Source organism: Saccostrea cucullata, unplaced genomic scaffold (assembly GCF_032062105.1).
Source record: "Saccostrea cucullata isolate Sc308-1 unplaced genomic scaffold, CSIRO_AGI_Scuc_v1 ctg11, whole genome shotgun sequence".
In the NCBI taxonomy this organism is placed as follows: Eukaryota; Metazoa; Mollusca; class Bivalvia; order Ostreida; family Ostreidae; genus Saccostrea; species Saccostrea cuccullata.
Genome location: NW_026933222.1, coordinates 420,741 through 446,263, shown reverse-complemented (window position 1 = coordinate 446,263; position 25,523 = coordinate 420,741). Strand labels below are relative to the sequence as shown.

Below are 25,523 nucleotides of genomic sequence, written 5' to 3'. Positions count from 1 at the left end.
TTAAATATTTTAATCTTTTTCATGGAATTGGAACTTCAGTAAGTCAATAATTAACATTAATTATAACTTAAATATTTAAAATAATCTCACCAACTCAATACAAGACATACAATCATCTTCATTGATTTACCACAACTCAGAGCAGATATGACAACTTATGTTTAAAGTTTTTATAAAACTATAGTATAAACATGATAGAAGATTGAACATAAAACTATGACATTAACAATGACTAAATGATTAAATGACTGGCATCTATAAAAATAATAAAATCTGCAGAATAATCCTATCTACTTACGCAATTATGGTCTGAGTGGGAAAACATGGTAAATAAAGACCTTAACAACTATATTTTTTGCTTAAATAGTCAAAATGATTAAGAAAAAATTAACTTTGACAAGAAATATATAGACATAGAAACCACTGAGACAGTCAACAGCACTGTATGAATATTACCCAGGTTTCCTAATAAACTAAAATAGAGTGTTATGTTTTCTATTTTCTAATATCTAATGTTTTTTCCTTTAAAAAACAGCAATGAATGTAAAAGAAAAACAAACGGTTGCTAGGCCTATTTTTAGGTCTAGTGCAACACAATGAATAAAGCTCCACTCTTCTCATCAAGTGACATCATAATGAGACATCTACATATCATCTTATTTCTCACTGTACAAAAATATTACTGGAATTCATTAGACAACTCATACAGCATATTTACATATCAGAGTCTATTGCATAGACCATGTAATAACATGATGCACATATACAGTGACAAGTTTGAACATCACAGGAAAGGACAAAGGATATAAATGGCAAAACAGAATATAATGTGAAAATAATTTGGTTGGAACTACTATCTCATTAAGGAAACACGTATCAAAGTAAACTTATTATTTTTCATTTGAAGCAAAAGATGATCAATGATTCACAGTCAACAATAAAAAAAAAGTGAAAATACAAATGTATATTTGTACATGAAAATCACTGAAATTATCGTAGTGAACACAACCTTATTTTATGCATGATTTTCATCCTTATATACTGAACACAACCTTTAGGTCATTAATAGAAGAAGAAATGGAATGATTTTTCATGGAATGCACCATTAAATATAAAATGCAATAATTTGCTGCATGTAATTACATGTATTTTGATTACACTCTGGATGTATCATTTGTTGTGAAATTCATTACTTGCTACATAAAATATAAAAAATGATAAGATGTAATTGATTATTTCATCACAATAAAATAAATTTACTCATAAAATGTTTTCTTTGATAAAAATAGACATTTATAAAGATATAAACTATCATTTCTCATCTTTATGCACTTTTAAAAACACAACTCTCATATCAATCTCATTTTGACTGTGTTCGATGGGTTTCAATAGAAACTTTACATAAATATAATCTTTATACACATTCAATTACTTACATAATTTGTATATTTTATATACAACTCATTTTTTGCAACTCATATTGTTCATCATGTACATAGTGTTCTGTTGCATTGCATATGAATGAAAACTTCAGCACATGTACGCGCAACATCTCATGACTACTATTTTTATTGCACAATAAAAATAATTTGAAAAGCAGTCATGGTTATTTTGTTCAAGTATGTGTACAAGAGCGAAAATAACACAAAGCACTACATTAAAGTTGATCGAAATAATTTGGCCACAGGGAAGAAATCACTGAGTTTATTCTTCATATGGAATACAATGTGGATACTGGTTGTGAGACATGAATATCACAGTTTCCTTAAATAAGCCCCATTCACAAGGTCTCTGTGGGCAGTTCGCTTGAAAGAAAATAGGGTATTTCTACATCACAAGAAGGTCAGATAAATGAAGAGAATCCAGGAATAGGGGCCCTGAATCAGACAAAGGAAGAAAATCCAGGTAGAGGGGCCCTTGATCCTGCAGCATTGTTTAAAATCACTTGACCCCCGTTAAAACTCATTGCATAATGGCTGCTATCAGCCTCACTGTCAGTGTATGTGTAGGCATTGAAGTTCATGTGTTGTTGCGTGCTTTGTTCCCACGATCGACCCACCGGGTCATTTACGTAGGGATGGTGTGAGGAGTTTCTGTTCCTGAAGGGGGGAGGGGGTGGAGAAGATGAAGGATGGAAGGAGGAATGCTTCTCTGTGACATCACTCTCATCATCACTGGGCTGAAGAAAAAAAAATATTGTAAACATTTAATAGACTCTTCAGACATATCTAGCTCATACATGAAATAGAGCTTGAAATTAAAAAAAATAATTTTAACTCAAAATACAAGAATTTTCCTACATCTATGAAATCAATGCAAAAAGAAATATTTGACTCTTTGTACTTTCGTTTTTATATTGAGTGGTATGCAAGGACTGACCTCAGAAGAATCTCCCAGATTTGATGGTTTTTCTGTGGTACTACTGCTTCCATCATCGTCATCATCAGAATCAGGAAGCGGACCCTTAGCTCCTTCCAGGTCCTCAGAGTAAGTAACACTAGCAGGACTGGGTCTAGGGGGACCCCTACAGTAATACACAAAATGCAGTATTGTTCCACACACCAAATTTCAACTGTTATATACTAAAAACAATGAATAATTTCAAGTTTTTAAATATATACATTTGTGTATATTTGTTTGACTTTGTTACAAATACTATTAACTATATAGTGTTGCTTTCTTTTTGTTTTTACCATTCTTTGATGGAGACAACAGTACTTAGCCTTTTGTAGGAAAAGTATTGAATAACCTGTGTTAAACTGTTGTAAACAAGACCCACTATGTATGTGTACATAGATTTATCAATGAGACAAATCCCTACCTGCTGTGCTGGCTTCTTAATGTTCCATTGCCGATTCTAGCCAGACTTCGTCTTGATTGTCGGATTTCTGTCGTGGCAAATCCTCCCTCTTCAGGTTCGAAAGGTTCTAAAGCTGTGGACATTGACTGTGAGGGTGACTTCTTCAGATCTACAAAATTGAAATCATACAAAATTAATCTTCTTATGCATATTTAATAATAAATTCATTCCCTTTACAGGATTTCTGAATTTAGCAAATTCTAACTTAATTTAATAGCCTCTGAATGTATAGCCATATTCAAAAGTGAGAGTAGGTGAGCTAGTACAGGCTACCTTTTTTGTTTCTGGCGACCAGACAGAGAAGTGAGATGATGACCAGGATCACCACCACTGCCCCGAGGGCCACGATGACTGGAAACCACCACTCATAATGGAAGGGCCTCTCCTCCTCCAAGCCAGATACCTGAGCTGAACCTTCAAATAAATCAAAAGTGAAAATAAACATATTTATATGCAATACCCTTTTTTCAAACAAGCTAGTATATATACTGCAAGCACATTTTATCATAAAATACATGTACTTTCCATTAAAAATTTTGTACCCCAAGCATTCCCCTTATCTGTACAATAGTTAAGTACGCAATTCCAAATGACTCACTAATGACATCAGTGGGGGGACTAGGGTAGCTGATACTCTTGTAGTTAAAGGCCACCACACTGAACTGACAGCTCCCAGAGAAAGCACACTCACTGGGCCACGCCAGACTGGTTCGTGGTTCAGAGGACAGCTTGTATTGAATGGTCTTCCAGGGAACTGTAGCTGTAATGCATAATGTATTTATTACAAATCCAAGTTTTTAATGACTATTATTTGTATAAACATACCCTAATTTAAGGTCAGATGAGACGTTCCTCAAAATCTGTTTTTTATATCTTCGTAATGTATGAACCAGAAGTCTCTGTCGAGACTGAAGCTCTACTGGTTTGAACTTATAGCAAAGGAAGAGAAAAGTACATAAGCAGCTGGGATTTGAAACTAAATAGAATAATGATCGTTGATAAAGTCTCTTTATGTTCTTAGTGTAGTCTACTTGTGTGCCAAGTTTTACTGAAATCAGACCAAAACTGTAGGAGGAGTAGCATTTTGAAACAATTTTACAGACATTTCTATTTTTAGTAACCACGGCAACACCGTTCATCGAAATCAAAAACCGATAAATAGAATTATGTATCTTAGTGTAGTCTACTTGTGTGCCAAGTTATAATGAAATCAAACCAAAACTGTAGGAGGAGTAGCATTTTGAAAGAATTTCACAGAAATTTCTATTTTTAGTAACCACGGCAACGCCGTTCATCAAAATCAAAAACCGATACACAGAATTATGTATCTAAGTGTATTCTACTTGTTTGCCAAGTAATACTGAAATCAGACCAAAATTGTAGGAGGAGTAGCATTTTGAAACAATTTCACAGAAATTTCTATTTTTAGTAACCACGGCAACACCGTTCATCGAAATCAAAAACCGATACACAGAATTATGTATCTTAGTGTAGTCTACTTGTGTGCCAAGTTATACTGAAATCAGACCAAAACTGTAGGAGGAGTAGCGTTTTGAAAGAATTTCACAGAAATTTCTATTTTTAGTAACCACGGCAACACCGTTCATCGAAATCAAAAACCGATACACAGAATTATGTATCTTAGTGTAGTCTACTTGTGTGCCAAGTTATATTGAAATTAGACCAAAACTGTAGGAGGAGTAGCATTTTGAAAAATTGTTTACTTACAGACAGACGGACAGACAGACAGACAGACGGACGGACGCCGGACGCATTACTATCGCATAAGCTCTTCTGGTCTCTGACCAGTAGAGCTAAAAATATTCAAAATTTAAATCATTTTTCTTCCCCAAAGGATTATATAAGAAAAACTACCCCTGGTATCTTGCAGAAATGCCTGGTAAGGTACCTCAATTTTTTGTGAGTAAACATGTTTAAGTAGCAATACTTCAATGACAAAGTCTTAGAAAAATTTATCTATTATTAAGGAACGTCTCATCTGTCCTTAAACATACAAGTTTTCTTGTACTTGTTTATCATCAGGTCCTTTGAAGAAGAAAGTACTCGAGAGTGGAGAAACCCTTTCTTGAAATAATACTTTAAATAAATATAAGTTCAATATATGATATATTAGTTCAATGATTTGATGATATTTACCCATACCCCTAACTTGAATGTAATAGCCAATGATTGGGTAGGTTCCTGGTTGTCCGTTTTCCCACGATAGGTGTACCTGTCCTTTGGAAATCTGGACAGATGGTTTACGGGGAGGGTCAGGGGATTCTACAAATAGAAATCATTTTTATTTATATACCCGTTAAACAAATAAAGTTGAACTTTGGTTTGTCCACCCATATCTCAAATACCATTGATTTGTGAAAGCCATGAAGAAGACTCAATCTCTTTTTTTTCTATGTATTTTACACTCAAAATCTCAAAGTTTTTTTTCACATTTCAAAATAACAAGGTTTGACTGTACAACACAGTACATGTAGCCAATTAACTTTAAGTACAGTTTTATCAGCTTTGATCAGATATTTGGATTATAGGCATTACCTTTCTGAGGTCCAGTGGTAATGCTGCTTTCCATCTCAGGTCCTGCGCCTACAATGGTTTTAGCCACCACAGTGAAGGTATAAGTGACATTTTCCTCCAGTTTATTCACCGAATAATAAGTCTGGTTACCAGGCAGATCAGATAAGGTCACCACTCTGTTATCTGTCAAATAAAACCAATTTTGTGAACAGAGAAGATGACAAACACAATATCTACAAGACAAAGAACCTGAATAGGAATCCTTATAGTAATTCATGCTATATCACATACCAGCATGAGATCTATATGTCAGCCCATAGAACTTGATGATTCCATTTGGATTTGATGGTGGTTCCCATGTAACATTCAGAGAATTCATGGTGATGTTAAAAAAATCTAGAGATCTTGGTTTGCCAGGCTCTGTCAAAATGGAGAAAAAAAACCTATGAATTCTTTAACTTTTCAGTTTTTATAAATGAAAACTTTCACAATATTATTTGAATACTTTGATTTGAGAGGAATTTATTTAAGGAGATGCAAGGTTCCATAAATTTGCAAAAGAACACTGAGGATGTTGCTAAATATTTGAGCAATTTAAACTTTAGCGAGCTACTACCAAAATGCTTAAATAATACATTACATGTATTTGGTATTTTAAAAAGCAATAATCAGATATACACTGTATTATCTTGTTTAAACTGACAACTTCAAATAAACCCAACACTTACTCCACTGCTCTGTCTGTCCAATCACAGGCGGACTGTACGGCCCATCCCCCGCTGTGTTATAGGCCAGGACCCGCACTGTGTACTTAGAGTAGTTGTCCAGACCATTAATCACTGTCTCCTTCTCAGGGACTACAGTGGGTTTGCTGGGGTCTGACTGAGTACCACTTTTCCAATAAATAATCTGTCAAAATAAAAGAAAATTAAAGTTCATCTGAGTTATCTCCCTTTAGATCTGCCCACTGTGTTTAAATCGATCAATTAACATAAACAAGTAGTTGATAATTTCACTGAATCTTAAGAGAGAGGTACCTTATAACCTGAGAGCTTCCCATTCTGAGTGTCAACTGGTGGTGGGCTCCAGACGACATTTAAAGCTGTGGCATTCTTAGCTGTTACACGTACACCAACAGGTGGTGCTGAGGGGGCTGCAAAATTATAAAAATGTTTAGAACCAGAAGTCTCTGTCGAGACTGTAGCTCTACTGGTTTGTACTTATCAAAAACCATAATTGCACAATTTTATGTATCTTAGTGTAGTCGACTTGTGTGCCAACTTATTTTGAAATCAAACTAAAACTGTAGAGGGAGTAGCGTTTTTAAAGGAATTTCACTGAAAATTCTATTTTTAGTAACCATAGCAACACCGTTCACCGAAATCATAAACCGATGATCTATTCTATGTATCTAAGTGTTGTCTACTTGTGTGCCAAGTTATACTGAAATCAGACTACATACAGCAAACAGCTACTCGTTCATCAAAATCAAAAACCAATGCACTATTCTATGTATCTTAGTGTAGTCTACTTGTCTGCCAAGTTATATTGAAATCAGACCAAAACTGTAGGAGGAGTAGCATTTTGAAAGAATTTCACAGAAATTTCTATTTTTAGTAACCATGGCAACACCGTTCATTGAAATCAAAAACCGATGCACTATTCTATGTATCTAAGTGTAGTCTATTTGTGTACCAAGTTATACTGAAATCAGACAAAAACTGTAGAAGGAGTATTGTTTTTAAGGAATTTTACAGAAAATTCTATTTATAGTAACCATGGCAACACCGTTCATCAAAATCAGAAAACAATGCACTATTCTATGTATCTTAGTGTAGTCTACTTGTGTGCCAAGTTATATTGAAATCAGACCAAAACTGTAGAAGGAGTAGCGTTTTAAAGGAATTTCACAGAAAATTCTATTTTTAGTAACCATGGCAACACCGTTCATCTAAATCAAAAATCGATGCACTATTCTATGTATCTTAGTGTAGTCTACTTGTGTGCCAAGTTATATTGAAATCAGACCAAAACTGTAGAAGGAGTAGCGTTTTTAAGGAATTTCACAGAAAATTCTATTTTTAGTAACCATGGCAACACCGTTCATCGAAATCAAAATCCAATGCACTATTCTATGTATCTTAGTGTAGTCTACTTGTGTGCCAAGTTATACTGAAATCAAACTAAAATTGTAGGAGGAGTAGCGTTTTGAAAAATTGTTTACAGACGGACAGACAGACAGACGGACGGACGCCGGACGCATTACTATCGCATAAGCTCTTCTGGTCTCTGACCAGTAGAGCTAATGAAAAAAAAAAATGAATATAATTTTTTATGCAAGATGCTTGGTATATAAATTCTAAGTAACTACAGTTCATAATATTGTATCATCTCAGTATTTGAACATTTTTCCTCCAATTTTTAGTTCACAGGGGAAAAGGAGACAACTGGGAGAAAACATCATTAAATCTATTTTATAATATTGTCCCCTTTCTTAAATTATCCTGTTGTATCAAACCTCTGTTTTAACATGTTAATTTGCATGTTTTTACTTGTTGGTATTTTTTTCAAATCAGAAAAACATAAAAATAAAGAAAAATATTGCATTAATTTGTGCAAATTTTCAATCTCTTCAAAGAGCAATGAATAATGTCAAATAAATATTACCAGAAATCATTCACAAGTTAGTAGCAGAAAAATTCACTTCATGAAGAAAAGGATTAGAGAAATTTGACTGACAATGGTTCACTTCAGCGTAAGTATTTACCTGCATCACCAACATAAATAGAGTGGGGTGCACTGTGGGGTCCATCTCCCATGGAATTAAATGCCAATACACGGATGTCATAAGTAGTAAATTTGACTAAATTTTCCAGCACAGTCCAAGTATTTTGATAAGGAACAGTCTTGTCTTGGTAACTTGACATGCTTTGCTGACGATATTGAACGATATAGCCCAAAATGTCGCCATTCCATGTAGCCGGAGGGGGATGCTTTATTAAGAAACAAAATGCAACTTTCTCATGTCATGCTTTTATTTACATACAAAACTAATTTCAAGCAGCCACAGTTAAGAAAAAGGTGTTATAAGAAAGGTTTATATTTTCAGAGATTCTCGAAAAGAAATATTTGTAAAGGAAAATAAATTCATTAATCAATAGAAATTAAAAATCAGACGGTAACAATTTTGATAAAACATGCACACAGACCAGAAAATTAAAGAATAAAGATGACAATTAAATTAATACATATACATATAATTATTGCATGCCATCAATCTATTTCCAAGCATGAGAATAACTGTCGTAAGAATGACTCTCACCTGCCATGAGATGTTGAGTGACTCTCTTGTCAGTGGTACGACTACCACATTTTCTGGAGCACCCTCAGGTTCTGTAATGAAAAGTCAACAATTCAGAAAAATTAATGTCATTGTTATCTAGGTCTTAGATTAAAACTAATCTTGAAATATCTAACACTTACTGTCCTGAAGAGTAGTAGCCTCGTCTGAAGCCTCACTGAAGTTACTGGATCCCACATCATTATTGGCCGCAACTCGGAAAATGTACACAGTGTTTGGATGTAAACTGCAAAACAAAATGCTTACTTGTACAAACTTTAAAGAGCTACATGTTACTATTACTACAGTGTAATTATCTGTGACTCATTACATTCCTAATTATAAAATTTAATTCATTATTGTAGAACCATTAAAAAAATGTCTAGTTCTTTTCCATATTTCAAAAGTAGAGTTTATATTGGGATGAAGAATGATTGGTTACTTTGTGATGGTGAACGAGGTGACACTGGCTGGTGGTGAGTCTGGGACATAGGTCCAGTCTCCATTTCTCTTCTTATACTGGATCGTGTAGTTCCTCAGAGGACCATAGCCATCAAATCCTGACAGCCAGCTGATAGTGAGAGACCGAGCCCTGATGTCTGACATTATTGTAGGCTTTGTTGGACTGTCTGGTACACCTGATTCAGAAATACATAAAACTCAGATTTTGCATAGCAGGATTATAATGTAAGGCACACATTCAACACTTGGTTGAATTGACTAACTGGTTATTGAAGAAAAAATTTTAGAATGTGAGGATTCAAGTCTAGAAGGCATAAACAAATGGATAAAAGACAAACTCATCAGAAAAACTTGTGCAAGCCTTTAGCTCCAATACACTAAAGTACAAAAAAAAAAACCCTTTCCTTCAAAAGTGAGATGAAGTTCAACCAATCTAAATGTACATTTCACATTATTTTTTACATGAAACAAAAATCACATAGTACTTACGTCTATTGACAGTGGTATAGACTTTGGCACTAGCAGCACTCCCCCAGCCTCTGCGAGTCTTGGCCATCACACTGAAGGAATAATACTTGTTGTTTTCCAGGGAGCTGATGTAATACTGCAGCTGTGAAGCCACTATAACAGAACTGTTGAATGTGTTAGATGTGTCATCCCTCCTGTAAGTCACCATATACCCCGAGATGATGCCATTTGGCTCTAGTGGTGGGGACCACATGATCTTGACTGTGTTAGAGGTGACCTCTGGAAACCATAATCTTACAGGTGGTCCAGGAACTACAGATTTAAAATCAAAGGATGATTCAATGAATATTTCAGTCAGGAACAAATAAATGCAACAAAAAGAAATTTTTTCCCTTAGCCTTGCAACCTACCATCATCCAGTGTTGTCTTTTCCACAGGAGGCTGGCTGAGTTCCCCATCTCCCATTCTGGTGTAAGCCAGTACCTGGATCTGATACTCCACATATTTCCTTAGGCCACCTATCAAGACAGACTTTGTCTCATTTCCTACTACCTGCAACACCTCTGGTTCAATATTGGATGATGACATATCCCTGTACAACACCTGTGAAATAGAAAGTCATGTAAAACAAATGTAAATTTCAGCCATCGTTTAGTGTGAACAAAATGACTCATTCATTGATAGTGCTTTCGATATGCTCTTTGCAAAAATCTTCAAATACATGTACATGTACTATGCAGATACTGCATAATAATAAGATTAATTTAGCTTCAAACAAAGGGTAGAAGATACCTTGTATCCTAAAATGATTCCGTTCTGATCCAGGTAAGGCACATCTCCCCAGGTACATCGTATGCTGGTGGAGGAATTAGTTTTACAGTCCACAGACACTGGTCCTGAACTGGGTCCTTAAAATGACACATTACCATTAAAATCTCTTCTACATGTCAACTATACATTAACTTTGCAAAAGTCATGGCAAATATTATATGTATAAATTTTACCAAATACACAAAAAAGTAAGCTAATAAACTGAGTAACCAATTTTCTTTATAATTTTTTGCAAATGTCATTAAAAATACTAAATTATTACTGCATAACTTCATGTACTATAAATTTAATGAGAACACATATCTCCTCTTGTTCATATCATTTCTCTTACTGGCATCCCTGGTCCTTTCTCGCTGCACAGAACTGAATGCACTGTTTCCTACATCATTATAGGACTGCATTTTGACCTCGTACACCATCCACTCCTCCAGTCCACTCAGGATAAAGAAGTCCCGATCTAACGTCAGGTTCACACTTCTCCAGGATGTACCATTGTCCTCTCTATACAGGATTCTGTAGCCTTTAGGTTGACCATTCCAATCTTGTGAAGGAAGAGGCTTAAAAAAGAAATAAAATTCAGAATTTATTATATCCATTTGCAGGGTTGTCCCAAAGGCTCAGGGGACAGGGAATGTTTCCACCTATATGATGTAATGCCCCCGTTATTTTGGTAATCCCTCTCAACCCGTTAGGGGAAAACCCCCCGACCCTCCTCTACTTTTTTAATTTTCCCTGCTTTTTAATTTTTTTTTTTAGAAACAACCCTGATTTGTAGCTCCTGCAAAATGATGAATAAAATGTGACATGAAAGTTAAAATCAATCTGTTATGTACTTGTAGCTTTTAAATCATCATTTTCTCTGAAATCTTGCATGCAGATGATCAATTCTAGACTATGTGCAGATTATTGTTGGTAAAACAATTAAAAGCTTTCCAACAAATACTGCTACATATGTACTTACAGCCCAACTAATCCTAAGTGCGGTGGCATTAACAGCTCGTAAGGTCACTTCTCCTGGGGGCACATTGGGGGAATCTTGACTTGTTTGAAACTGTCGAGTAGGTTCACTTGCCACGCTGGGACCAACTATATTGACAGCTATAATCCTCATCTTATACAGAGTATATGGAGTAAGATTCTGCACTGTTATGGAGGATGCATCAGGAGCTGAAACTCTGTAGATTTCTTGCCAGGTCTCAGAACTCCCCACCTGAGCCTCCACAACCCAATTAGTTATAGAAGTCTTCCCATCAAATCCTGGGAAGAACTGAATGACAACTGATCTTGCTTGAATATCACTGACACCAAGTTGTGTAGGTGGTTTGGGTAGTTCTGTTGATGAAAGAACAGTACCTTGTTAATTTTAGGCATTTTTCTATTTTATTCATTTTGTTACTGTAAATTTCTAATGTATGGAAATTAAAAAGTTAAAGAAAATTAAAATGGTTTTTAAGTTTTCTTTTAGATTTTTTTCTTGAGAGGTAAAAGATAACATGCTGTTTACTATAATTTTTTTTTTTTTTTTTTGGACTCAGCTTGAATTAAATAGAAATCTGACCTGGAGGGACCCCAGACTCAATGTCTGCTGAGCTTACTGCCCCCGCTCCTTTAGCGGTCCTGGCAAACAGGTAGATTGTATAGTTGGTGGTGGGCATTAGGTTCCTAATGGTATAGGAAGTGGTGCCCTGATTAAGCTGTACTTGTTGTTTTGTGGGAGTTCTGTTTTTCTGTTCCCACTGAAGGGTGTATCCTGTTAAAACCATGATGGGTTTAAGAATTATACAAAATAAAATTTAAAAAAATAAACATCATAGTGACAATCAAAATTATAATTTAAACATTTAACGTAAAATGATTCATAAGTTCATATGCTTAAAATCTGACATTCCAAATAATATTTTATATAAACAAGAAAAGTGTACCCAAAAGAATGCCATTCACTTCTGTTGGAGGACTCCAAACAACTTTCAGAGATGTATCCATTATGTCCTCAAAATGGAGAGAAGCAACTTTTCCAGGTACTAAAATAAACAACATTATTTCTTTAACATGCTATTCTTTAATGCATGGATTCATTGACCTACAAAATCTTTAATTTTGTGTGGAAAAAAAAGGAAAAGTAGTAATTTATTTTCAATCAGAAACTGACACCTTACCATCTTCATCAGTCCTGACTGACTTTTGAACACTGGCGGGACCATCCCCAGCCCCTGTATAACACAGAACCTCCACCGTGTAATAGGTGAACTTCTTCAGATTGTGCACATTTACTGACTGTACCCCAATAGGATCATTAGGATTGGGTGGGACTGACAGCTCCCTCTCAATGGTGGCCTGTCCCTGTCTCCGAGCTCTAACCTTGTAACCCAGGGCCACTCCATTGATGTAAGCCGCATCCACAGGTTCCCAGGAGACCCTTATAACAGTGGAATTTTCTGCCACCACTTGGACATTTTTGGGAGGTCTTGTGGGCTGTCCTTCCATGGTTCTCTCTTCAATAGTGTTAGAAAATACCCCCACACCTTCATTGTTATAGGCAGCTATCTGGAACTCGTATGACTGGAATATGATAAGGTTGGTCAGTTCGTAGGTGGTGACCAGTGGATTGGTGGTGTTGACACTCTGATATGTGCTGTCTGGGTAGTTGGTCAGTTTGTATCGGATCATGTAACCTTTCAGGTCTCCATTCCATGTGTCTTCTGAGGGAGCTTGCCATAACAGCATGATGGATGAATTGGACCTGGGACTACCATAAAAACCCTTTGGAGGACTGGATGGTGCTGAAAGAAAATGAAACACATAATCATTTATTCTGGTTTTTTTTGTATCTATTTTGTGTCTGTTTTCTATCTATTTCACTTCAAGATTGTAAAGTTCATTAAAAATCTATTCAATCATCCAATTAAAATTTTTGATACACTGTCCTATACATCGTAAATGGTCATCTTATTTCTAATATTGTACTTCAGTCATCATCCTGCTTTTGTAATCAATAACACAAAATGTCTTGTGTCTTATAAGTTGTTCTTTACCTTGTTCTGGCATTTTGATTGGTGTGGTTGGTCTCGGGTCACTTGCTGACCCCTCCCCTACAGAGTTCACAGCGCTGATAATGACCTGAAAGTACCTGGCGGGCCGCAGACCACTCACAATGGATGACCTTGAATTTGGGGGAACATTGCTATTGAACACGTTCCAAGGGTCAACAGCCACAATCCCTATTAATGAAGCATTATTCATCATTGAATTAATTCAACAAATATTTATTCTATTCTTTTCAATTTTGGATAGAAATATATATGTACTTTTGAAGAGCACAATTTTTTCTGAATACAGAGGCAGTTGATGTTTCACTTGTTTTATTTTAAAAAGGTTATTTTTTGGCAGTTAAGTTTTCCTTTATTTTGATTAAGCCCTGTAATACCTTTATCAGGTATATAGTCCACCTTCCTGTACTGTAATATAAATCTCTGAATTGGACTGTTCCCATCAAACCCCGGACTCCAGGAAACATTGATGCTGCGTAAGTTGGAGGGATTGTGAACCACACTGGTCACAACAGGTTTGTGTGGTAATTCTACAAAACAATGTAAAACCTTGCAATGTTTAAAAAAAAACGCACTCCTCTCTCTTTATTCTGTCTTTTCTATACAAATGTTTTATTCCACTTATTATAATGTTATTAACATACCAGTGACTTGTAAGAAAGCAGATCTGCTATCATTGCCTCCTTTAGAAGTAACCTGACACCTATACCATCCGATGTCCACATTATATACCCCTGTGATCGTCAGCGTCCCATCCTGACTGCTCACGGTGTGGCGGGGGGAATTGGTGATCTCTGTAGAAGTGGCAGATTCAGGTGGGGTGAGGAACCAATGCCAGCTTACTACCACATTGGGATCCTTGGACACCTTACACTGCAGTGAGGCTGAGGAACCCTTGATGATGGAGGTGTTGGTGGGAGGGTGTGTTATAACTGTTTTTACTGAAGAGAAAACCATTGATTAATAATCAATACATATCTTGAAAATAACTTTATATAACACATTAAAATATTCAGGATTTATGATTAAGAAATAAAGTCTGCGTTTTCCAGAATGTTGCAGAATATTCTCTGAGGTCAAGAAATGTTGTTTGAAAGATAAAAGTTGAGCGTTAGCTTTTATATTTCAAACAAAATATCAGACATATTTACATGAATCTTGCCATAATACAAAATACCAGTACATATTCATTGTACATAACTTTATATAACACAAGAGAATGAATATTCAGGGTTTATGTTTGAATTTTAAATATTTTCAGTAGTACATTTCAAATGCACAGGTTTATTGTGTTTCTGGAAATTTTTTGATGACTCTCGTGATAAACTTTTCTTTGATCTCAATAATCGAAAAATTTCTATTTTCAGCTGTCTGTTTGACTCCCCCTGCTGTTGGAAGCATTACAGACATAATGTCCTGAATCTGTGGACTCGGTGGTTGTGATCAGCAGTTCTCCGTTATCCAGAATCTGGATCCTCCCCCCACTTACAACATTGACAGGACCACTAGAGGTTACTGAAAATAATCAGGATAAAATTACATTTTATAACGTACGTTTTAAAGGTAAAGTGATATTATAGAAAAAAAAAATTTAAGGATCTTTCATAAAAACAGATACATGTAAATGCAACAATTTGAAGTAAAACATTCACTGAGGAAAAGATAGCTTGTGTTTTTCTCAACTCTCACTTCTTTTCCAGGACACAGTTGGTTTGGGGGCACCTGTAGCTTCACAAGGAAACCTGGCATTACTTCCTTCTGTGATTGTCAGGTTAACTGGCTGGTTGATTATTTCTGGTGGGGAACCTATAAACAGACATCAAATTATACAAGTTTTATCAATCTAATATATAATTGAAATAAATTGTGTTTTTTTGTGATATTAATTTTTTTATGCGCCGGGATTGATAGATTTGGGGCATATATTGTTTTTTTCCTGTCTGTCTGTTTGTCTGAAAACTTTAACCTCCTTCATAACTTTTGAACCATGAAAGATAGAGACTTCATATTTGGTATGCATACTCCACCAATTAAGCTCTTTCAAAGGACACCAAGGTTAATGGCCTTATGACCTTGACTGTGACCTACTGTAAATCACTAAATTTTCGCGAAACCTTATTTTCGAGAAACCTTATTTTCGCAAGATAGTCATTGACTCTTGATTAGTGAGACAAAATTTTCGCGAATTGTGGTTATTGCTCTATATAATCTTAAGGAATACTATTATACGCAAGAATTAAATTTTTGCGTGCACACCGTCTCGCATAATTACGCGAAAATAAAGTTCTCGTGAATAAAAAGTGATTTACAGTATATGCTAAAAATAGCTTTTTATCTGCAAACTTCCACCTTTGCATTTTTGAACCATGAAAGATAGACTTTATATTTGGTATGCATACTCCACTAATTAAGCCCTTTCAAATGGCATCAAGGTCAATGCCCTTGACTGTGACCTGTATGCTAAAATAGTTTTTTCGTACTTTTGCCATAACTTTCAAACCATAGAAGATAAAGACTGCATATTTACTATGCCTACTCCACTAATTATTCTCTTTCAAATGACACCAAGGTCAATGACCTTGTGACCTGGACTGTAACCTTTATGCTAAAAAAAGTTTTTTCGTACCTTTTCCATAACTTTTGAACCACAAGAGATAGAGACTTCATATTTGGTACCCATACTTTACTAACCAATTTCTTTCAAATGACACCAAGGTCAATGACCTTGACTGTGACATATATGCTAAAAATAGCTTTTTAAGAATTTTGTTGCCCCATCGTGTTTCACAAACACATCTTGTTCAATTCTGCTTATATTTTGTTGAAAATTCAAGTGTGAAAACATTTATCTGTCAAGTTTAAATGATATTCAGGGAAAGCTTGGAATGATATGAGATTCATTTATTCAAAGTATACAACTGTATCTTCCATATGAACAGGTAAACTTCAACTAAACATACTGTTGACTTTAATCCAAGTTGCCTTTTTAGTTTCTCCAGCCTCATTCCGAGCAAAACACATATACACCCCTGAGTCTGTCATGTCTAGGAATGTGATGGTTAATGTTCCATTGGGAGATACTGTTAGTCTGAAAAGTCATTAACCATATATTACGAAAAAAGAATCACTTTCTCAGCTACCCACAATTTTTAATGCACATCTGACTTTCAGTCCTTAAAACTTGAATGATCTCACTTTTGGATCTCATTCTCACTTTTTCACAATCATCAATTCTTTTTATATAAGTGAGACTGGGATAAAAAAGAAAGCTCATCTAGGTTCTATTATCCCAGAGTCTGATGCCTGATTTCATCCTTCCTCTGATTTTAAAAACAAAGACTTTTGCATTACATTTTTTATTAAATTACTTTTTTAATCTTTCTTTGTATGGACTTATTTATATCTGTTATTAAAGAAAAATGTTCATTGACAAGTAGAATAAAAATTCTGATTTCATAAATTTGCTTACTTCTGAGTGGACGTGACAAGCTGGGAGTTGAAGTACCACAGCATTGTGGGGTCTGGTGTTCCCTGGCCCTGACAGTGTATGGTGATGTTCTGACTAAAGTCTCTAACATACTGAGTCTCTATCTGGGAAGTGATGACTGGGCTCTCTGAAAAATAAATCATTGTCATCCTCATTGCCAAGAGATTATGATGAAAGTTAAGAGCATGTTTTTTTTTTTTTCTATTATTAACAAACATTCACAAATAATAAGCATTTGAATGAAATAAAAGCAATAAACAGTTAATTAAAACACAACATACCATACACAGTGAGATTGGCATCTAATATGACCGGCGGGTAGCTGATAGAACCAGACATGGAGGCCTTACACCGGTACAGTCCGGTATCACTTTTCTCTGGACTCTTAATGGAGAGGATCCGATGATAGCCCCCAGACAACAGATACTTAGCATTCTGTTGTATTTCTGTCTCCGATCCATCACTTACTTTGTACCACTTAGTGCTCAAAAGGCTTATGGGACTGCATAAATAAAGAAATAATACTTTTTAGAATGCAGCATCTTCATTCAATTTTTTTTTCAAAGATATGTTCTTATTAATTAAGTAATGTATAAGTTGATTTTTAACAAGAAAGTCTTTGTTTACATGCAATTTACATATTTCAGAGTTATGGCCACTTAAAGCTAAGGAAATGACCAAACAAACTTCAAACATGCATTTGTTCTCACCTGGCATTAATTACACATTCAAAATCCACAGTGTAGTCCCCCTGGTTTGCTGTTGTGTCTTTTGGACCTACAATCACTTCTGGTCCAACACTTGACGAAACTCCTAAATATATAAGTATAGGAAATACTGAAATTAAGTACCTACTTCAAAGTTAAGTAGCATCTACTTCAAAGTCATATATGTAATGCTGAAAATTTATGACACAGGGTGTTCTTCAAAGAAAATATTGCAACTTCACATCATTTCTCACAATTTTTTTTGTACATGAACTAAAATTACAGCAGAGAGAGGTAGTACATGTATTTACTTTAATAGAATCCATTTTTACTGGTAACAGAAACAAGTGAAATTTGTGGTAGTTAAAGATTGATTCGGTATTGAATACAACCCAAGAGCTTTATAGGAAAACCTGCATTAGGTGTTGCACTGCACTATATCAACTGCTCATAAAATTAATAAATTTTAGATGCCATAGTTTAATTTGAAAGATTTACAATACATAATAAAATCTAACACTGGAGCCCCACCTGACACTCTCACGGTATATGTCTGCGTTCTACTGGTTTGTCCATTTAAACCATTCAGAATGTCTGCCTGGAACTGTTTTCCATCGTCACTGGTTTTGGTGTCCAGCAGTACTAGGTCCTTAGAGAGGGTCACTTGATGATGTGGACCTTCATCGGCCATGATCTGTGAATTAAGCTTCCATTCTACCGTGGGTGGATAGGGGTAGGATTTAAAAGGGGGCAAGGATATTTTGATCCCATGGTCTCTCTGAACATTAACATCTTCATCTTGCATATTAGGGAGTGGATCCAAATCTGAAAAGTGAAAAACATCATTAAGGATAAAGTTAAAAATTAATCCTCCTTTAGGTTCATATAATTTACAGACATATACTACACTGTGCTAGTTGCACTTGGTAAACACTTGTAAGATTCTAGGTTTATGAAGTTCTCTAAAATAGTTTAAAGAGCTTTCTGTGTTTTGTGCTATTGTATAGAGATCTGTATTGTAATGAAGTTGCAAGATTTATTGAAAAATGTTAATGATAGAAGTGCATGTGAAGAAAAATAACAGATGACAGACTGTTTTTCAATGACATGAAAACCTCATGCTGTCAGTAACAAAAGGTAACATTGACAGACAGCTTAAAAACCAATAAACAGACCTCGATCCTTTACTTCATATAAAGGTTTATCGATTTCAAAATCATAAGAACAGTCAATCTTTAATTACCTGGGTATAATAGAAAAGTTACCGAGAATGTGCAAACAAAATGTTTTAATCCAAACATCTCTAGTTCACAGGTTATCAAGGACATTTTACTTTATTTCCAATAAATGTTTGGAAAATTTCTACTTGATTACTCCTTAATTAAGTAAGTCTGCTAACGAAAACGAACTACATACATGCCACTTCCACTCTGCAACTGTCACTAAGGATGGAACCCAACTTATTGGTGGCTTGACATCTATAGATTCCCGCTGCTGTCCGATTGATACTGTACATTCTGAAGGTCCCGCTAAGGCTTGCCTGGCTGACATAGGTTCCCTCCCTCAACCAGCGATACTCTGGGGGCGGGGCACTGTATGACTGACAGGTCAAAATCTTTACTCCAGACTCACTCACTGCTGAGCCACATTCAGGTTCCCTTGAGAAGTACATAGGTGGTTCCTCTGCAATTAAGACAATTGATATATAAATGAGAAATAACTTCACATCATGTATTGGTATCATTCAATCCTTAGTAGTAGAGTTGATTCAAATATACATGAATAAATTCAAAATAGATTGGGCAAAATAACGTCAAAATTACGACCCCAAAATTTTTGTCTTTGATGAAAATTTTCATCACCGTTCTTTTTTTTGTAAATTTAAACACACTGATATGAAAATTAACGTAATTAAATAAGCTAATGTAATATACATGTATAATAATACTAGTTTAACAGTATGGGTACATGAGTTTCAAAACCAATTTGAAAAACAATTAAGGTGCACACTTAAGAAATAAGGTATCATTTTTTGAGTTTTATTGAGATGTAAAACGGGTTGGTCACGTGATCAAATCCCATAAAGCCCGAAGGGCTTTATGGAAGATTTGATCATGTGCCAACCCGTTTTACATCTCAATAAATATTCTCAAAAAATGATACCTTTTTACTTATATTTACATTTGTGACTTATTCATACTTTATATTTGCCTGATTGTTACTTTTAACGTGTGAAATGCGTTAATTTTTCAAACCCAACGGCATGCATGTAATCCACTAAACGCGCGTCGACCCTTTATGACGTCACAGAGAAATTACGTCGAACGTTTATCCAAACGCACATCTATGACCTCTTGACCCCATACCTGTATTTACACAGTTATAAAAACGCTTGCCTTCAGTATTGTTATATAAAGGAAAACATTTGCAAATGTAAATATATGATTGTAAATGCAGACACTTCTCTTCATGCATGCATTTCTGTTTTGAGTTCTTTTTTAATAGCTAGATCATACAGACTCAGCCATATCCATTCCAGATGATATAATGAAGGTTAAACTTTGACTTTTATGAAGTTTTTTTTAGATAATCAAAACAAAGACCTCATTTCTACTTTAAAGGAATTTTAAATGCAGTTACTGGAACATATTCCGATTTATTTTAGTCCCCAGTCAGGTTACCTGTTAACCTGCTGAGATAAATGTGTCTCAAGGCCAAGATTTTATGTTCACATGAACACGTTAACTCACTTCCTTTAACTTAACAACCATATCGCAAGAAGAACAAGTCTCTTTGTGAGGTTTATAATCCTCAAAGTAAATGTTTTGTTGATTTCTGCACATAAACTTTCTTACACACGCTTAAAGATTATAAACTTATAATTGTTAAAAGATTACAGAATTCACTTTCATTCACCGATCAAAATGATTCTTGAGTAATTATGAAATGTATCCTGGCTTTTCCTTCTATTCAAGTACATTTAAAAAGTAATAGCATATTAAGTGCAATGCTTCCCAGTTCATTCAGATTATAACATTTCTGTTCATTAGTTCCCAGTTAAACTGTTTTCCCCATGTATCTCAATTAATTCATAATTAATTTATTTATCTTTTTCTTTTTAATTTGGAAAAAAAAGTAGATTTTTCATGCATTAGACATTCTGAAACAATACAATAATGGGCAGTTATAAACAAATCGAGTTTCAGAATGAATGAATAAAAAATCATTACAGTAGGTGACACCCTAATTTCTATTTTTATTTCTTTCCGACTGAATTTGCTTATCAATAGAATACAATGAAGAGGTAAACAATTTTATAAATTTGAAAACAAAACCACAGGCTCTACCGAGTATCAAGTTTACAAGATAAAACCTCTCTTCTCTCACAGAAACATTCCCGTCTGTATGGAATGTGGCTAGCCTAACACTTCAGGTTATTTTTTTCTTTTGTTCATTTTCAAAGCCGAGCCTTGCTCTTATTTAGGAGCCCACATTATAAAGCTCAGTTGAAAATGATGAACAGTTATAAAATATACACCTGAAGCCTCTAGACATGCAAATGTGATCTAGTTCATAAAAGCATGTCAACACCAATATACATATTCCACTTATAATATAAAGGATGAGACATGGTCCTTGTAATATTAACATTTTGTAATATATTCAAGTTCTCCATGTATTGACATTATTCCAGTACTGATATTATATTGAATATATATGTACATTTTAAAAATAAGCAATACATGTAGGCTTATTTATCAAATACCAAAATGATTTCACTCAATATAATAGTGGGAAAGAAATATCATATGTTTTTTTTTAATCATTTAATCGATTAAATGTTATATTTACTGTATTTTTTCTCTAAAACACTTGAATAGATGCCACTGTATCATGATAAGAATGGCATGAAAGGCTATCTAAAATGCTAACTTATACAATCATACAGGGTGTCCCAGAATATATGATACCATTTCATGAATATATAAAATATAATGTAATGAATATTGAATTACAACAAATGCACAGTAAACATTGCATATACTGTCCAATTTTATTCTCAAAATTTTACGGACAATGAAAGAAACACGACAAAATGAGTTCACTCTGAAAAATGCTATTGTTTTTAACAAATGTCCTCTAAATGACGTCCAATTTGGGTAATGATCATGTCTTGACATTGCACAAAATTCCATAACTAAAGACATCAATGCATTTTTCTTTAGTTATAATCTAGATTTTCATTGGATATACCTTTTTAGATACATTAAAGATTAAGATTTAGATGTAGTAACAATATCTTAAGACTGGATATAATAATTACAGTTTTGAAATGAGGGTACCCAGCTTATTTGATAAATCAATTCTGCTTCAAATGCAATATTAAGCAAATTTTTGATGTAATTTTGTGGCTACATTACTCAAACTATGTGAAAATTTTTAACTGAAATTATTTGTTGCTAAAAATTGTATTTACTCAAATACTTAATGGGACAATTTTCAAAGAAATTGGTCAAGACCTAGTTTTCTGACAATAATTTAAAATAGTATCATATATTATGGGACACCCTGTATATATACTATCATATCAAGCTGTCAACCAAGATCTATCTGGGTATTCTTAAATATCAATTGTTTATGCTCATCTGGTAGATTTTTATTATCTACTGTCAACATCACAGTTGTTCAATACAACATATCTGTATGTAACTTAATAATTGATTATATATATGCTTCGGAGGGATTTTTAAAAAAATAACATTCAAATGGTGCATTTATAAATGAAAATTATTCAGGTAAATTAGCTGCTCCAGAAATTTTTCTCCACATGCATTTGCCTCAATAAGATGTTATAATGCTCATGTACTAATAGGTTTTTGTGTCTGTCTAGATCTACACTACCAATGTTCTCTACTTTATAAATTTTCTCCAATATTGTTCACAACTTTACAGGTACCTTTCATTTTATACCTGAATTCTTACAAAACTTGCATGAAAAAGAATCAATGTATTTAAAAAATTATAGAATAAATTGCTGAAATATTTTTAAGTATGTATTCAGCACAACTATGACAAAACATCAAAGTTGAGAGCATTTGTTATTGAACTATGTGAAGCATGCAACTGATAACCCATTTATTTATTTACTTTAAAGTTTATTTTGGATTTCAGTGAATCCAAATTATCCAATTTCATCTAAATCAAGATTAATTTAAGAGTTTGCTCTCCTTAAACTGACCTGCTCAAAATGCCACTGCAATCTAATGTAGAATGTTTACAGTGATCAAACTGTAACTTGAATTCCAAAATAATCTGATTGGGCTGACATTACTTTCTGGTAAGGCTATTACTTAAATTTACTTCACAAGATGCTCTAATTGAATTTGTTCCCTTCAATACAATACATGTATCAACAACTAAATTACTTAATATAGAAATGTTATGAATGTTGTGTAAGAAACTAGCTGTTACAAAAAAAAAAAAAAAAACAACACACAGGAAATTGATGAAGGAAAAAAGTTCATAAAATTATGATTATAATTATTCTTGGGGGGGGGGGTGTTGTGTTGAGGGAGGGAGGAGAAGGCAGAGCATCTACAGAGATCCAGATCATCATCATCATGCACCTGTGTATTTATCTATCCCATCTCATTTGAAGATTTTTCTTCTTATACATACACAGAGTTTATAATTATTAAGATGTTTATTGTAAAACAACTCTAAGTACATTCCTTTACTTAATATTTTTAGGTTGAAAAGGAATTATTCAAGTAGTTACCCTGGTAAATCATAATGGATGGTTCTTATAATTATCTAATCTCTCCCAGTAAGGAAACTGACTTTGACCATGTAAACCAAAGCAAAACTTAATAAATATAGTCATGGTAATTGTGTTAATTACATATGTTACATGTACCAGTACCACATGTGTACTTGGCATTCATTTCAATACTAGCTAGCTAAAATGTTACTAAGTTAACCTAAGAGTATCGGAAATAATTTTTATTACATGCCTCAAACCCAGGGCATCTTGTCCGACAAAAATAAATAATAGATGCATGAGGAGCAAATTTATTTATTTTAATTACTTCTTTACTATTTAACTAATGAATTAGAAAGACAAATGGACAAGGTGGGATGAATTATATAGGTGCTCCCTATGTATAATTCTGTAAATGACAATTGTTTTATATAGGTATATATATATATATATATATATATATATATATATATATAATATATATATATATATATATATATATATATATATATATATATATATATATATATATATACATCTACCTATATAAAACAATATTATTATAAAGATGGGTAGATATATATACATTCATCATTTACAGAATTACAAGGGGAGCACCTATGCAGTATGGTATGAACAACAGCTGAGGATCAATTAAACCAGGATCTGAACCTAATATGTCAACTGGTCAAACCTTTTTGATACCATCATAATACTAAGAGTTTGAAACCTTTATCAAAAAATTCTGAGACGTCATGGTAGGCCTAATGGGTGCACATTTGCTGAAATTCTACAACAATGCCACAGATATTGTAATAACCAAGTAACATTGAGTGCTCACACATGCCGTCATTTAATTTGAAATATGATGGGATATGGATTATAAACGGGTATGAAACTTGGCAGACAGACGTTTTGGGATTTGATCTGAAGGCATTTTAACACCTGTTTTCAAAAAATGCATGCTAGAAATGTGAATGTGATCCATTTGGAAAGAATTATGTAATCCAATTTGAAACTCATCAAATTATGGATATTAGGAAGAGATCCTCTGTTTAAATATTATCTTTGATCAAATATAAAGTTGCACTACTAATTAATTATCCAGTCAGTTGATACCTACCACTCTTTATACAGAATAAAAGCGAAGCTCCATACACAAAAACGTGCAGGTACCACGAATATTTATACATCATTATTCTCGTAAATGACCGTCCATTCTTAAAAATTTGCAATCAAATATAAAACTGTTTGAAGTGAAGTCTGTATAAATGGTCCTCTGGTCAAGAATCACTAAGAATCGTTGTTACACCGGTGGGAATGTGTGTAATCGGAAGTTCGCGTCGGCCATATTGATGCGACAAATGACAATGTTGCTACCTTTTCACTTTTTCAAAGACATATTCCAATGACGAAGGTAAATCAATCCAAAAAATGAAAATCACTGCTTAAAATACCAGAAATATGTGTATCTCACCAATTAATAAAGTTATAACGCGTTGTTTGATACAGGTAAATATTGATTTTTGTAAAGGTAAATTTTCATACTATTGTACTAATTGTCTGTACACGTGATCAAAACAAACCTAGCGATTGGTCAATAGAAAAGAAAGTGAGGAGTGCTTGATGGGGTCAAATGGTGACTCATGTCACATTGGACACTTGCACAATATGGAATTTGCGTGGTCTGCGTACATTTCACCGTATTAAAAAGGCCCAAACAATTATTTTTCTTATTTCTGTGCCATGAGCAACATTATTTATTTCTTTTATCAAGACGCGACCACTTGCTACATATTCATCATGATTAATATATATAAAAACAGAGATATATATTTGTTAACTTTTTAATAAAAGTTTTTCATACTATCATAATAGTACTTGTTTTTACCCCCCCCCCCCCCCAGGAAAAGACATATGCAAAGTTCTCAAACAATAAAAAGGCAGAGTCAGAAAGGATTTATTTATTCGATCGAACAACTAAAGGTAGTACACGATATAGATAGACCATTTGCGCCTTAAATT

The 25,523-nt window shown here is 34.1% G+C and overlaps 1 protein-coding gene across 1 annotated transcript; it reads right to left on the bottom strand.

Annotated features, from left to right (window-relative positions):
- On the bottom strand, positions 1-25,080 carry LOC134237717 (protein sidekick-2-like). Its single transcript, XM_062719863.1, has 34 exons — positions 24,622-25,080; positions 19,154-19,420; positions 18,269-18,562; positions 17,741-17,843; positions 17,312-17,532; positions 17,013-17,157; positions 16,504-16,631; positions 15,233-15,349; positions 14,912-15,058; positions 14,188-14,505; positions 13,921-14,073; positions 13,529-13,714; positions 12,653-13,276; positions 12,419-12,517; positions 12,055-12,246; positions 11,458-11,828; positions 10,828-11,053; positions 10,458-10,573; positions 10,076-10,268; positions 9,687-9,977; positions 9,178-9,373; positions 8,879-8,982; positions 8,718-8,788; positions 8,163-8,388; positions 6,433-6,548; positions 6,124-6,304; positions 5,687-5,815; positions 5,417-5,578; positions 5,018-5,143; positions 3,459-3,620; positions 3,134-3,274; positions 2,822-2,969; positions 2,380-2,524; positions 1-2,179 (listed from the first exon to the last, which is right to left on the bottom strand). Exons 1-34 carry the CDS (start codon positions 24,692-24,694, stop codon positions 1,883-1,885), a joined length of 6,468 nt encoding a protein of 2,155 aa, XP_062575847.1. The 5' UTR covers positions 24,695-25,080; the 3' UTR covers positions 1-1,882.
- Positions 25,081-25,523: the final 443 nt, after the last annotated feature.